The sequence below is a fragment of the Mastigoproctus giganteus genome, chromosome 4, assembly GCF_048544385.1.
Source record: "Mastigoproctus giganteus isolate SK-2022 chromosome 4, ASM4854438v1, whole genome shotgun sequence".
In the NCBI taxonomy this organism is placed as follows: domain Eukaryota; kingdom Metazoa; phylum Arthropoda; class Arachnida; order Uropygi; family Thelyphonidae; genus Mastigoproctus; species Mastigoproctus giganteus.
In genome coordinates, this window is record NC_143578.1 from 186686370 (window position 1) to 186702650 (window position 16281).

At 34.4% G+C, this 16281-nt stretch overlaps 1 protein-coding gene across 1 annotated transcript in view; it reads left to right on the forward strand.

Annotated features, from left to right (window-relative positions):
* The window catches only part of vas (ATP-dependent RNA helicase vasa), a 200891-nt gene that overhangs the window by 35865 nt on the left and 148745 nt on the right, over window positions 1-16281 (forward strand). The window contains exons 2-3 of the mRNA XM_090371104.1: window positions 208-287; window positions 14449-14492. Of these exons, the coding sequence (XP_090227230.1) occupies window positions 237-287; window positions 14449-14492 (95 nt within the window). The 5' untranslated portion in view covers window positions 208-236. The remainder of the gene's footprint in view (window positions 1-207; window positions 288-14448; window positions 14493-16281) is intronic.

The following is a 16281-nucleotide window of genomic DNA, read 5'->3' on the forward strand; positions in this document are numbered from 1 at the left end:
GGATCCTTGGACTAGTGATAAAAGTTTGCATAATTTCCACTTCATGCTCAGCGCATGCACTTTTTTTTTTTTGTGTTGATGAAAAACTTGATACTTCCCAGCAATTCAGTTGTAATAAAAATTGATGCCAAAATTTATATTGTCAGTAATGATAATATTTTAATTGTAAAATAATGAAGTGAACAAAATTAAATTTTTTCTTTATAGGTCTATCTATACTTCAGTTAAATTTAAAAATGGATGACTGTTGGGATGAGGAATATGAAAACTCTACACCTGTAACAGTGGTAAGCATGTTATTTAAAAATGAATACTTAAGCTGTAAATTAGTAGCTTATTTAATCCTCTGCATTGAATCTATATTATATAGTTTATGTAGATAATATAAAAACCAGAAAAATTGTAACATCTAAATCTGCTCACAAAATTTGGTTCATGAGGGTGTTAAAGATGTCTTGTTATCCTCGCAGAATGAAATGCAAATAGTGTAGCAGGCCATATATTCAATAAAATAATCTATTTTTGCTATAGGTTAAGGTGAACCACATGGTCATCCTGATGTTTTTATGGATCAGTTTGATTTGCACTTCATGTTCTATGTTATGTAGGGTGTGATTGCTCACTTAGCAACTTATCTTTTGTACCATAATATTTTTGCAGCATTTTGCCAATCAACTTTGGTACCATAATATTTTATGACAACTTAATTCACCATAGTGCATTGTTACAGAAATACAGTCTGAACCGCTAAGCAGCCAATTATTAACAAAATTTCTGGGATAGTTCAGTTGATGAAGCTGCCATTTGTACACATTGTTGCTCCTGTCTTCCAAGTCTGGATTTGGCTGAAATAAATACTTTCCATTGAAAACAGTTTGACTGTGTTAATCCACTCGTGAATCCAGTGCATTAACAACCAGTTTGATAAACTTTTGTCATCCGAAAATAACAAAATATGCATTTTAGAAAAAAAAAAGGTTTAGATTAGAGGTGGGAGGAAATATGACTTTTGGAATACCTTGTGTTAATACCATGTTGTAAGGTATTTAAAAAAGAAACTGACTTTAATGGCTGTGAAGGAATATAAACAGTATGCCATTGTTTACATTGTGCAATTTATTTCTGTAGGGACAAATAATATTGCTTTATAGCAAATTATAAGAATTACTAAGTAATTAGAATTTGGTTATAAAAAAAAAAGGTGGTGTGCAAAAATACAACCAGGCTATAACTCACCAATTGCAGAACCTATTACCAGCTCATTTTAACTTAAGCCAATGGAATCAAATTATAACTGTGAGAGATATTACAAGAAAAGTATTCATTTCTTTTGTAAAGTGGACATAATTTTTTTGCGATATGTCTTCTATGTCAACCAAAAATAAAACTTCTTGAGTATCATCTACAATGCTCCATTTTGTTTTTTGTAAAATTAGTTTTTTTTTTTTTTTTTTGTTATAAATAAATTCTATTTTCTACCTGGGACAGCTAAGGAGACTCGGATCCTTTCAGTTTAGCTGGAGTGCTTTAGAGCAGTGTTATGCAACAGGTCATCTGAGAAAAATTTTATTGCCATATGCCCTGCTATTTGCATTGTTATTACAATTTCTTTACCCATCTGTGGTAGAAAATTTAGAATATTCATGAGTAAAGTAATTACAGCCTTTTTACACCCTTTATGTAGCAAATTAGTCTACAGTATTTTAGAATTTGTTTTGTCTTTGATAATCAATTTGGCAGAGGCTGGTTATTTTCATTTTATGATCCTGAATGCAATTTCATTTTTTTCAAGCAGTCCTGAGACATGTAAAGGTTTTTTTTTTTCCCACAAAAGTTGCACAACCTTTTAAATTTATTAATAAATTTACTTATTGAAATAATAATATATTATTTATTAAATTTATTATTATTACATAGTGTGATAAAATAAACTCAAGTAAGTTAGGTAGTGCATGTATGTGTATGCACAGAGAAATTACTGGTTTGAGTAAGTGTAGCGTTTTTCTCAGGAGTGATGAATGAAAATAACCTAATAAGGAAGTATTCAGTCCTTAACCATTTCATAAGTGTTTCTGGACCAGCATGCAACCTGGAATAAGTTTTTATCAAGTAATTTGGAAGTTTGTAAAAATCATTGGTGTTTATATAAATGCCTTTAAATATTAATTTTTGCCTATTTTAACATTAGCTAAACATTAGAACAGAATTATTGTCAAAAATAAAATAAACTCAGTTAAAAAAAATGAAAAGGGGGGGAAATTTTTTGAAAAAATCATAAAAATATCGAAATATTTAAACTCTTTTGGATCCAAATTCTAAAACGTAAATCCTAAGTCCTTATCTCAAATGCTATTGAAAGGGTAAACCATCAAATTTCAAAGCTCATAAATTTTAAAAATAGCTACTGTTACTTCTAAATACAGTGGATAGATGGTGTGGCTCTAGAACATTTAGAGCAGTGATTTTTCAGCCTTTTTTCCATGGAGGAACTAAAATATTTTTTCCATATCCCAAGAAAACATTGTGAAAACATTTAAAGACCAGAAAAAGTTGATAGTGAGGAGTGAAATTCAATTTCTGCTAAATTATTATTAAGAAAATTTATTTATAAAGATAAGTAGGTCAGCTTATGTTGCAAGAAAAAAAAACCAAAAATAATTCCTGATTTTTTTTTTTGTATTATCTAATCTTTTTTCAAATGTGAAAATTGATATTTTCACATTTGAAACTTTATTTTGATTTGATAATCAAAATAAAGTTTACTTAAACATCAAAATAAAGTTCCCAGCCGAAGTCAATACAGTAAACCCCCGCTATTCGCGGGGGTTACGTTCCTGAGAAATGTCGCGAATACCGAAAATGCGAATACTGAGTTATTGCTCCCATAGTAATAAAGGGGTTCCGTTCCAAAGTATGAAATATATAAGAAAAACTAGTCTAAAATTTTGTCTATATGTATTATATGTACATAGACAGTACATAGTGAAATGCAAGCATATGGCATCGAAATGAAAATAAGAAACAATTTAATATTAAATGTAATATTTATTAGAAATTTCAAACCAGCGCCTTTGCTAGCAAAAAAACTTATCCCGCCAGTGCTATCACCAGTTTCGCTAAAGTGTTGATAAAGAAGTTTTGCCTTTTCACGAATGATGAGTAAACTTAACGGAATTTTATTTTGAGTTCAGTCTTCTATCCACAGATTTAAAGCTTTTTCCATTTTTTTTTCTTCCTAATTTAACATCACGAGTTACAGAGCAAATTTTTGAAGCAATTAGCGCGTTTTCACGGACACTACGGCGAATTTTTTCTTCCGATTTTTGGATTGATCGTACCGTTGACTCATTGATTTTATAATGTTTTGCCACTGAAGAGAGACACTTTCACCATTAGAAATTTTATCTAATAACTCAATTTTATTCGCTAATGTAATCACCTTCTTTGCTATTTTCACATTTCTCTTGTTATTCGTAGCCATATTTTTGTAGGGGTTAGAAAGAACTTGTCCACAATAAAGTCACTTTCCTTCCGTTAAAAAACTCGAAAAGGTCTGTTTTACACTACAAAACGGTAGATTTATCATTTTTGTAAGCATATCAATTTATAAATTGATAATGGCTGCAGTTTACCTTTTACTGAAAAAATATTGCGCATCAAGGGAAAAAAATAAACGCAAAGATAAAAAAAAATGATAATAAGATCAATTTATAAGCATATAAATTAAAAGCAAACGACGAAACCTTGCATGGCAAGCGCATAACACATACCGAACAAGGATTAGCGAGAAACATCCACGCTCGCGATTTTGTCAACTATCTCCCCCCACCCACTGAGCGCTGTTTTGACCGGCAAAGATAATTTTAGCCACGCTCATGTTTTTTTATGGCGGAAAATATTCCTGGCGCTTTAAAATTCACATTTTTTTTAGGTTTCATTTTATATTAAATCGGCGATCGCGAATAGCGGGGGTTTACTGTATAAGGTTACTTTCGTGTGAGACTTGGGCTCATTTCTTTTTTGCAAAAATGTTATTCTTGGCTTTGATAAAACCATGGTTTTGATAAAAACACTAAATACGAAGCTATGGAAAGATTACAAAATAATGAATTACTGTAACATACACTAAACACCATTCATGATATCACTCAGAGTACAAGTATCTCTCTCAGATATCACTATTGCTAAGACTCTCTACTCAAGATTGACTTCATTGCCTATTCACCAGTCTTTAAAAAGTTAAAGCAAAGAAAAAGAACCTTTTCGAAAGCAATCTAATAGCACAGAGATTGAGAAAAGACCTAGAAACATTGAGGATTCTGGGTAGCATTCAGCAGGTGTAGGGGATTCTCAGAACATAACTTTTAGATACGTACACCACTTGAAGAAAAAGTGTTTGCCACACTCTTTTTGTTTTGGGGGCACAGGGCTTGACTTTCTGTCGCCACTAGCAAGGCAATATGAAATTAATGCAGACACAATATAACTTTAAATATGAACTGATCAGAACATGACAAAGGCTGTTGGTACCACTTGGAGATTACTCTAGTATTTTAAAATATTCCATGCTTTAAGGGATATTTAGAATTTTATTGCAGTATTTCAGAATTCGAACCCTGATAATGTTCTGTGGAACTTGGCTGAGAAACCCTGCTCTACTGTTTCAAGAGAATCTGTACTTATAAACTTAAATTGTTGATACTGCTTCGAAGACTAAATGAACTGGAACTTAGCAAGTTCCTTTTTATATATATACACAGTTGAATTTGGTTATAATGAGCATCAAGGGACCAACAAAATTTCCTTGTTATAACCATTACTCTATATCAGTGATGGGTTAAATCTGCCTCCTACATTTTTTAATTCTTCATAACTTGATGAAAAGAGGTTAAAAAAAAAAACAAAAGAAATATTAGAGAGGTTTGGTTTGGTTTTTTTTTTAGGAGCATTAGCAACTAAGGCTATATTGCTCCGGGAACATGCGGTGGTCATTCCCTGACCTTTCCGCATCCTCCGTATTTGGTGGTGACGGGTTTAAACCCTGGTATAATCAAGAAGCGTGTGCTACGCACTGCTGCTCCTTCCCACCTGGCTACGGAGGTGCCCCATATTTGAGAGAGAAAAAAAATATGTATATACCTACATATTATTTGTATTAATATGCATGTATAAACTACAATACACTTAATATTAAACAGTTTATTTGTATGTAATTAAAAACAATACTAATTAATAATAAACACTAATTCAATTAGTCTTTATTTATGATCCTTAAAATTGATGTTTGTTTTAAAGATTTCACTTTGATATTTCTCAAGTTCCTCCTTAAAACACTCAACATGTTAAGTCTCATTATTTGCTTTAGTTCCTTCAAAAAAATTCACTGTCCACCTTGAGCTTGGGAGATTGTCAGCACTGATTTTGGTTCACTTTCACTTGTCATCATCACAATCATAATCTTTCTTTGTTGAGCACAGCATCTACAATGTCACTCTCTGTAGGAAGACCACTAGTTAATGAGTTGTCATCGACTCATACAAATTCATCGGTGTTATCTGTATTAAACAACATTGTTATGTTGCAATCATTCAGATAATGGTAAGTTTTGTTCATTTACACCATCTTCATCTACAATTAAGTTTAATTTTGATTTCTTGAAGCAATTCGACGTGGTTGTGGAATTAACGTTGTTCCACACATCATCGAATGAATTTATAGCATCCAATATCAATATAGATTTGTTCAGTTCTCTTTCACTGATCAGATGTAGAACTAGAAATCTTTTATAAAATCCTTTAACTCTTAATTACACCAGTGTCCATGGCTGTAAAATTTTGAAGACTAAATGCACAAGACATGTTATGGGTTGAAATTAACTACACAACTACACAATAGTTTACCCATAAATTTAACTACATAAGTAGTGTAATGGCATTGTTTGATTTTTATCTCATATTGTGGCTACCTTCACGAGATACCAGGTATTGCACTACTTCAAATAAATAATGCTTTTCTAGTAGAAGAGACTACTGTTACTTATTCTCAGTGGGCACCACCATACCAGACTCGTTTCAGAGCTTATTGGCTCGCTCATCGGTGGGCAGGCAGGTACCCTGATAATGCAGACACACCATCACGTTTGCGAAGTTAATTCCACGATACGAGAGATGCCAATTGGTGAAGATAATGATAATATTTTGAGGAGTAAATGCACAAGGCATAATACGTTATGGGTTGAAATTAATTATATAATATCGGTGTAAATACACCATAGTTTACCCATAAATTTAACTACATAAGTAGTGTAATGGCATCGCTTAATTTATCACATATTGTGGCTACCTTCACAACGAGATACCAGATATTGCACTAGAAGGAAATCGCCAAGAAAGAGAAGAATGATGATATCCAGCTGAGTACCCTGGGTGTGCGAAGCCCTTGGGTTTCTTAGAAGTCCCAAAATAAATTTATGGTTCAGTGAATACAAGACAATCCATAAATAATGCAATGTGGCAAATATTGTAAATAATGTAACATGGGGGGAATACAATAGCACTATTGCATCCCCCTCCCCCGCCCTAAAAAGGACAAGGTCATAAACCAGCCACTAATCCGATGCATGTGGTCATTAAAGCTAAGTCGCCCTTTTCATTTTTGTCTATTCCAAGGATTGGATTTTCCGACTACCCAAGCAATTAAGAATGTTTGCATAGTTACCAAATTTATCGTAACTACTATATGTTCCTGATATTGCTGAACATAGTGAAGAAAACATTATTAATGAAGGCAGTTTGAATGAAATAAAATTAGATATATTACAAAATCCTGAATCAATAATTGAGTTAAATTTGGTGCCCAAAGAAGAGAACGAATTATTGCAGCTTAGTACTTCATTTACACTGAAGAATGACTAAGATATTAAGTTTGTCATAATTTTGGATTAAGATTAAAGAGGAATTTCCATTGCTAAGTAGGAAGAGTGTTTGTTTGTTTGTTTGTTATTTGGTTTTTAGGAGCATTAGCAACTAAGGCCATATTGCTCCGGGGATATGCGGTGGTCATTCCCTGACCTTTCTGCATCCTCCGTATTTGGTGGTGACGGGCTCGAACCCCGGTCTAATCAAGAAGCGTGTGCTACGCACTGCTGCTCCTTCCCACCTGGCTACGGAGGCGCCAGGAAGAGTGTATTGCTGTATTACCATTCACAACAACCTATTTGTGAGCCAGAACTTTAAACTATGATGTGATTAAAAACAAAGGTAAGAAACAGCTCAATAGTGTACCAGATATGAGTGCTGCATTGTTCTCATGTTCCCAACTGGAATGAACTTATGAACTGGCAAGCACACCTGTTGTATTAAATAAAATCTTTTCTAATTTTGTTTTGTATTGTTTTATTTTGGATTTTTTTCGCCTATATTGTATTTAAATATTAATAAAATAATAATCGAAAGTAACTTTATTTTTTTATTTTATCATACGTAGTAAGGGTAAGTATTCTTTTGTGAAACACTTTTGTTTCAGTTGTATATACAGTTATATAATGAGCACGGAAATAACGAGATCGCGGCTGTAATGAACAAAAAGCCATAATGATTTTAATTTATGCGTTTTCCCATACAATTGCTCACTGTTATAACGAGTGTACTACACGGATATACTGTGCAAATTTTGGTAACTATGCAAACATTCTTAATTTGCCCGTGTAGTCAAAAAAAAAACTCAATTCTTGGAAGAGACAAAAATGAAAAGGGTGACTTAGCTTTATTGACCACCCACATCGGATTAGTGGCTGGTTTATGACATTATACTTTCAGGGATGGGGGCTATACAGTAGTGTATTGGCATTCCGCTTGTCTCATTACCCTATTTACAGATTGTCTTGTATTCACTGAACCATAAATTTATTTTGGGACTACCTAAGAATTTTGTATGCAGATCACTTTACAGACATTTTAAAGTAAAATCAGTTAGAAATGAACCCTTCCTTTGGAAATATGTCTGCTAACAAAAGACAGTCTCTCGATTTGTGAAAAAGTCAATTATTTGTGAGTTAGAACGTGGTGCAAAAAATGTTGAAGTGTGTAAAAAGTTTCTTTGCACACTTCAACAGTAATTGAGACTGGAAGAATAAATATTTTGACATATCGGCACGGAAAAAAAAAACATAAACAAAACCAAAAAAAATTAAAGTGCGAGGTTACAAACGTCGATGATGCATTGCTTCAGTGGTTCACTACACAAAGAATTGCTGGATTTTCAATAGACGGTCCGATCTTTTGAAGGCTCGAGCAGAAAAATTTGCTAAACAATTTGAATGAAACGATTTTGTAGGTAACAATGGTTGGCTGGATCAATTTAAAAACTGATATAACATAATTTATGCAGAAATTAATGGAAAATCTCAATCTGCAGATCCAAGAATTGGATCTGCAGATTGAGATTTTCCAATGGCAAATGAATGGATTGATCATGTTTAGGCAGAAATCGGGAAAGATTTCAACGACAAAGGCATCTACAATACTGACGAAACAGGCCTTTTTTTTATATAATTTGACACGTGACAATAAATTTAAATTCAAAGGGGGAAAATGTGTTGGTGGAAAAAAATCAGACTTGCTTGGTTCATATGCAAAAATATGACAGGATTTAAAAAAAAAAAAAAAGTGTTTGCTATATTGGAAAATTATTTAAACCTTGGTGTTTCAAAACCATAAGAAAACTTCTTGTGGATTACACTGTGAACAAGAAAGCTTGATGACTTCGGATATTTTTTGGAAATACATAAATGATTGAAATAAGGAGCTATTCAAAAAGAAGAAAAATATTTTGTTAGTTGATAACTGTCCTGCACATCCACAGATTCAAAATTTTGCCAACATTAAGCTAGTGTTTTCTGCCGGCACCTCTGTAGCCAGGTGGGCAGGAGCAGCAGTGCATAGAACACACACTTCTTGATTAGACCGGGGTTCGAGCCAGTGCCCACCAAATACAGAGGATGTGGAAAGGCCAGAGAATGACCACCACATATCCCAGGAGCAATATGGTCTTAGTTGCTAATGCTCCTAAAAACCAAATAACAATAACAAAGTGTTTTCTGCCTCCCAGTGCGACATGAGTTTTACAGCCAATGGACATTGGTGTAATCAAGAGTTTGAAAGGATTTTAAAAAATATTTCTAGTTCTACATCTGATCAGTCAAAGAGAACAGGAACTTAATGAGTCTATATTGATATTGGATGCAATAAATTTGAGTGATGCATGGAATAGCATTACTTCAACAACATCCAGTTGCTTCAAGAAATTGAAATTAAATTAATTAAATTGAAATGAAATTAAATTTAAATGAAATTTCTTCTTAGGTGAAGATGATGGAAATGAAGAAAACAACTTACCATTATTGAAATGGTTGCTATGTAACAACGTAGGTTTTAATACAGATAACATCGATGAATTTGTATGAGTCAGTGACAACTTGTTAACTAGTGGTCTTCCTACAGAGAGTGAAATTGTAGATTCTGTGCTCAACAAAGACAGATTATGATTGTAATGATAAGTGAAAGTGAACCAAAATCAGTGCCAACAATCTCCCAAACTGAAGGTGCAGTGGACACATTAGTCAATTTCTTTGAAGGAACTGAAGCAAATAATGAGACTTAACACTTTGAGTGTTTTAAGAGGAAACTTGAAAAAATATTAAAATGAAATTTTTAAAACAAATATCAATTTTAAGGTTCATAAATAAAGAGACTAATTGAAATTGTTAATCAATTGGTATTGTTTTTAATTACGGAGAAATAAATTGTTTAGTATTAAGTGTATGGTTTTAAAATTACAGACAAATAAATTGTGTTTAATATTAAGTGTATTGTACAGGGTCTCCCATAATGAATTGCACTTTTGAAAAAAATCATAATGAAAAAAATATACATTTAAAAAAAATTATTTTCTAAAAATCAGATCATCGAGATGATGTCCCTCACACCAACACTCTTCAACCCTAACCCTCAAATTTTCGAAGTGTGCCGACACATTACCAGTGGAATGCTTGCGATTTCGGAGCAGATATTTTTTCTTTTAATTTCTCCCTGGTTCTTGGATTATTGGAGTAAACACGGCTCTTGAGGTATCCTTACAAACAAAAATCAAGTGGGGATAAATCAAGACTTCTTGGAGGCCAGTTAATGTCGCCTGTACGTGAAATGAGTTTTTCTGGAAACAGTTCGTGAATCACTGGTAAAGTTGCATTCGATCTGTGACAAGTCGCCCCATCTTGCTTGATATTTTTCCTGGTGCTGTATCCTGCAGTTGTGGGATCAGAAAATCTCTATAACATGGCATTCAGAATTAACTGTTACCGCATAGCTGCACGAGTTCTTAGAAGCATCGGCCGATTATTACAGAAGCTGACATTGCAGCCCAAACAGTAACTTTAGGACAATGCAATGCTCTTTGGTGTTTCAGTCTTGGATTATTCTCACTACCATAATGACAGTTTTGTTTGTGTCCATTCAAATGAAAATGAGCCTCATCAGAAAAAATGTTGGTAAATCTTTCAAAAATTTTGTTGGCATAATTTACCATTGCAATGAAGTCAGACTCTTAAATCTTGAACCATCTGGATTTTTGTAAGGGTGCAGAGTCAAATCTTTCTTCAGTATTCGGTGTACATGTTTGGGGCAAGTTTAATTCTGCAGCACACTTCCACACTGATTGGCGTGGATTCTTGCATATTGAAATGTTTAAGCGCCCCAAATTCTCATTACTTCTTGAAGTTTTTGGATCAAAACATGGGTCAAGATATTCTTTGAATCTCTTGACTCATGTTTTAGCATTAGCATTAGTAGAGGCATATGATGCAAGAAAGCAAGCTTATTCAGCATCAGCCAAAAAAAAAAAAAAAAAAAACACACCACTCCCATTTCACCCCTCCGTTCGTTCGAAATACCTATCCAGTTGAGCTTTAAATTTCTTTAGGCTATCAACTTCAACAACAAGTGATGGAAGTCGGTTCCACCAACCAACCACCCGCTGGCCAAAGGCAAATTTCCGCACATCTATCCGACATCCGTCCTTCCTCAATTTGAATTTATGCCCTCTGAGGTGATTATTCTGAGCAAGATGAAGAATCCCATTGGCATTGAGCATGCTCAAACCATTCAAAGCCTTATACACCTCTATCAGATCACCTCGCCGGTGCCTAGTCTCCAGACTCTGTAATTTGCAAAACTTAAGCCTTTCTTCGTAAGAGCAACCCTTTGTTCCATTCACTAATCTTGTTGCCCTTCTCTGTACCCGTTCCAGCAGCTCTACATTCTTCTTGAAATGAGGCCTCCAGACCTGTATACAGTACTCAAGATGTGGCCTAACCATTGCCTTATACAAGGGAATAATCACCTCCTTATCCCTGCTAGAAAAATTCCTGTATATCATTGACAAGACACCATGAGCTACTCTTGCAGCTCGTCTGCACTGCTCAGAGAACTTCATATCTGCCTGCACAATTACCTCTAGGTCCTTTTCATTCTCCACCACTGTCAGTGTAGTACCGCAGAGTTGATACGTTGCTCTGGGGTTACTGTTTCCCATATGTAGTACTTTACATTTGTCAATGTTGAACTTCATTTGCCACCTCTCAGCCCATCTGTTCAACCTTTCCAGATCCTGTTGCAGCAGCATAGCGTCAGTAGTGTCCTTAACAACCCTGCCAACCTTTGTATCGTCTGCAAACTTGGACATTAAACTTGATATCCCATCATCAATATCATTCATAAACACCGAAAACAACGGATCCAACACTGAACCCTGAGGAACTCCACTAATAACATTAGTCCACGTTGAGCAGTGTCCATTGATTACCACTCTCTGTCTTCTGCCACTCAACCATCCCCTTATCCATAGCAGCAATTTGCCTCCAATGCCACACTGCTCCAATTTGTGCAGCAGTCTTCCATGTGCAACAGTATCAAAAGCCTTTCTAAGATCCAAATATATAAAATCAAAGTTATTCCCTGCATCCAGTTCTTTTGTGACTACATCATAGTATCCAATCAAATTGGTCAGGCAAGACCTGCCCTTAACAAAACCATGCTGCGTCTGAGCTATAACTGAATTCTTGTCTAGATGATCCTGCAGTGCTTCTTTAACCAGTGTCTCCATTAATTTACCTGGAACAGAAGTTAAACTAACAGGTCTATAATTACTTGTGTCAGCCTTTGATCCTCCTTTGTGAATTGGGGTTACATTTGGATTTCACTATTGTCATGTAAATTGTAGTGATCACGAAATCTGTCTAATGGTAATGATTGAATTATTGTTTTGGTAGAATGTGGATACACAAAATATGCTCTCTGGTACTGTGAAGCGATCCATTGCTGCTAAATTTCCAAAAACTTGTCTAATGGTAAGGACTAGCTGTGTGCTCACCCACCACTTGTTTGAATTATAAAGAAAACAAAAGTGCAGTTCATTATGGGACACCCTGCAGTTTATACAATCATATTAATACAAATAATACATAGGTTTATACTTAAATTATTTTTTTCTCTCTAATATTTCTTTTGTTTTTTGAATCTATCTTTTTATCAAGTTATTGAAAATTCAAAAAAATAGGTAGATCTAACTCTTCACTGATATAGTCAGTAATGATTATAACGAGGAAATTTTGTCTGTTCCTTGATGCTCATTATAACCAAGTTTGACTATATATATATATATTATTATTTTATTATTTAAGATGTTAGTTATAGTTGTAGAGCCTAATGGTGTAGTTATAATCTAAATTTAGCAGGTTATAGTGTATACCGAGAAACAAACCGGTAGTATATAACAGCCCAAGAAACATAAAAACCTATGTAAGCGCCTACGGCAACCTGGAAAAAATATATATGCAATTTAACATAAGGAAAATCTTACATATCAAAATTATATTAATTATAGGTATATAGATACATTGAAAGGGACTTATTCGAGGGCTAACCCTCTCAATGTATCAATTAACATAATTAACAGGCTATCCATTTCTGTAGTCATTGTCCAGCATAACTGTCCAGAATATAGTTAGGTAGTATATGATAGCAATATTAAATGAAGGTAATGTGGTATTAGATAACAAAACCAAAATATATTACGGTTAACTAAAATTAATATATATATATATATATATATATAGCCAGGCCTCGCATAACGCGAGTTTGATTAACGCGATCTTCATTTAACGCTATTTGAAAAATTATACCACTTTTCACTTTACATAATGCAAATTTCCAGTTAGCGCGATCTTTTTTTTTTTTTTTTTTAATGCGATAGTTGAAAAAGATTTGAATCGCGCATTAAGCTTACCGCGAGTCGTACGGGCAATAAACAAACATTTGCCTACTGCCCGCCCTGTGTGTGTTTCACCAACCATCGGAAGATGTGTTACTTGTTTGTCTCCTGCTAATAAAGTCATGCACACTTGCTTAAAAATTCAAATTTTTAAGCAAGAAGTACTCTGGGCCCTGGCGAAATAATATCGCAGAGAACCTCTGCAATATTATTTCGCCAGGGCCCAGAGAAGATTGTTGTCGGCTATCAGAAATTGATTGACGAAAAGAGAAAGTCAACATTTCCGCAACAGTCATTTCTTCATTGTGTATTTTATGTCAGTTTCCCAAACTTTCTCGGTTCACGGCGCCCTTAGTGTCTCAGTAATTTTTTCAAGGCGCACCCAAAAGAAATACTTAACAGTTCCGTTTATTAAGTAGTTAGATCCAAACAACTTAATAAGAAATGCTGAAACTGTGAACTACCTCGAGCTATTAGTTCGCACGGTGTCCGACAGATGTTGAATATCGCTGTGTTCCCCTCAAAAATTTAAAATATTCCACCGCGCACAGTTTGGGAACCACTGGGAACAGTTTGGGAATTCAATAAACATTTAATTCTATAATTATTTTCATTATCTTTTACATTGTATACAGTTAAAAAAGTTATTTAGAAGGTATTTTTAAAATTCTTTATGGACATTCCAGAAGGTCAAGGACCAATTATAATTTTTCCTATTGATTATTATATTCAATTAACGCGTTTCCGTTTTGCGTGATGCAGTCGTGGGATGAATTAATCATGTTAATCGAGTCCAGCCTGTATATATATATATATATTTAATCAGTGCACTGGGTTGCAATTTAAAATGGTGGATTGTGATCAATAAAGTTTTTGAAAAATTGGTCTCTAGCATACCTAACCCAATATATCTTCCTTCAAACAGTAGCATGTACATCTATAAAAATTGGAGCTCTGTTGAAATGGATAAACTCCCACTTAACCAAGTTTTAATGTAACTAATGATGGGTGAACAGTACTATTAACTATCAGTATTTAATATTGAAATTGCATATTTGTTTATTTATACTTGATATGCCTTATAAATTTACAAGCAAAATATTTTTTTTCTCCCCATTTCAGGTACCAGTAATAAAAACTTCAAATAATGTTGGATCTGGAATTGGGTAAGTTCCTTAACTGTATTATGTTAGAAAATATGGTGAAACACTTTGAAGTGATTCTGAGTTGCAGGTTTAATCATTTCTTTGTAAAATCTCTTTTATAAACTAAGCATTAATTTATTTACTAAGCGAGGCGCCTCCATAGCCAGGTGGGCAGGAGCAGCAGTGCGTAGCACACGCTTCTTGATTAGACCGGGGTTCGAGCCCGTGACCACCAAATACGGATGATGCGGAAAGGTCAGGGAATAACCACTATATATCCCCGAAGCAATATGGCCTTAGTTGCTAATGCTCCTAAAAAAAAAAAAAAAAACAAATAAATAATAATAATGAATTTACTGAGCATCAATCTGCCTAATATAAAGAGCAGTAGTGCTAGTATTCCCCATTTCCCAAATGTTATTCTTATTTGTATTAAGGTATGATTTATTTATTTTTTCTAAGAAAATTTAATTCTGCCTACAGTAATATTCTTTTGTAATTAAACCTTTTTAATCCTTTACTGTTTGCTTTTTGTCACTAAATTGCTTCAAGTTTTAATGCAAATGTAACATTACTATAGTATTAAAAATAATACTTAGACATGAAAATATTAAACTAATATTGTTTGTATACTAAAAAATCTAAGCAGAATTTTTTTTTATAGGGAACACAATTCCTCTATGTGAGATATTGTTTACAGAGGAAGCTAATTTATAATGCTGATTAGGTCTTTATAATAATCATCATAAAAGAACTAGGCTACAGCAAGGTTTGCACCAGGTGTATCCCGAAAATGCTGATACACGAGCACAAAGAAGCCTGGAAAGTCATCTGTATGGAACTTCTCCAGCGCTACGAGAGTGAAGGAGAGGTTTTTCTTTCACATGTAGTCACAGGTGACAAAACCTGGGTCCACCATCATGATCCTGAAACGAAGAGATGTAGTCAGTGTTACCATCAAAATTCACTGCACAAGAAGTTCAAAAGACAGTCTTCTGTCGGTAAAGTCAGGGTGACAGTGTTTTGGGACAAAGAAGGGGTCTTGCTTGAGGCCTTCTTGAAGCGTGGCACCACATTCAACTCAAATTGATATGTGGAAGCATTGAAAAAGTTGAAAGCTGCCTCCTTAGTCTGACCAAACAAATCTTAATGGGATTCTTTTTCTTCATCACAGCGCACAATCCCACAGCAGTCATTGCACGATGGAGGCCATTACAAACTTTCCTTTCTTAAGCTGACTTTAAGTTTTTCGACAAACGGCGGTCACAGATTGGAAATAACGCTGTGTGTGTGTGTGTGTGTGTGTGTGTGTGTGTGTGTGTGTGTGTGTGTGTGTGTGTGTGTGTGTGTGTGTGTGTGTGTGTGTGTGTGTGTGTGTGTGTGTGTTAAATGGAGAGATTATTTGTCCTGGCATGCAAGTAAAAACCCATGAATCTGAAATGAGGTTGAAGTAGGGATGACGTACGTTGATAGAATTTTCGTTTAACTTAATTTCAAGGGTTTCAGCGATTAATAACATTGTCTAATTGTGTTGTTTTTCTGATTTTTTTTTTGTGTTAATTAATTTTGACACAGTCTTCTCTCATTCAGTTTCATGAGGGTGGTTTGATGTGTTTTGGGGTCTGGTTGGGGTTCCTGACTTCCGATTCTGGAGCACGACGTAGCCCAGTGGTCAGGAGCGAGACTGCATAGCATGCGTTCCTTGAGTGGACTGGAGTTCAAGCCCGTGACTACTAAATACGATAAATATTTGTATTGCCGATTTACTGTAAACTCTACTGACTTGGTTGTTGTGCCGGAGTATAAACAG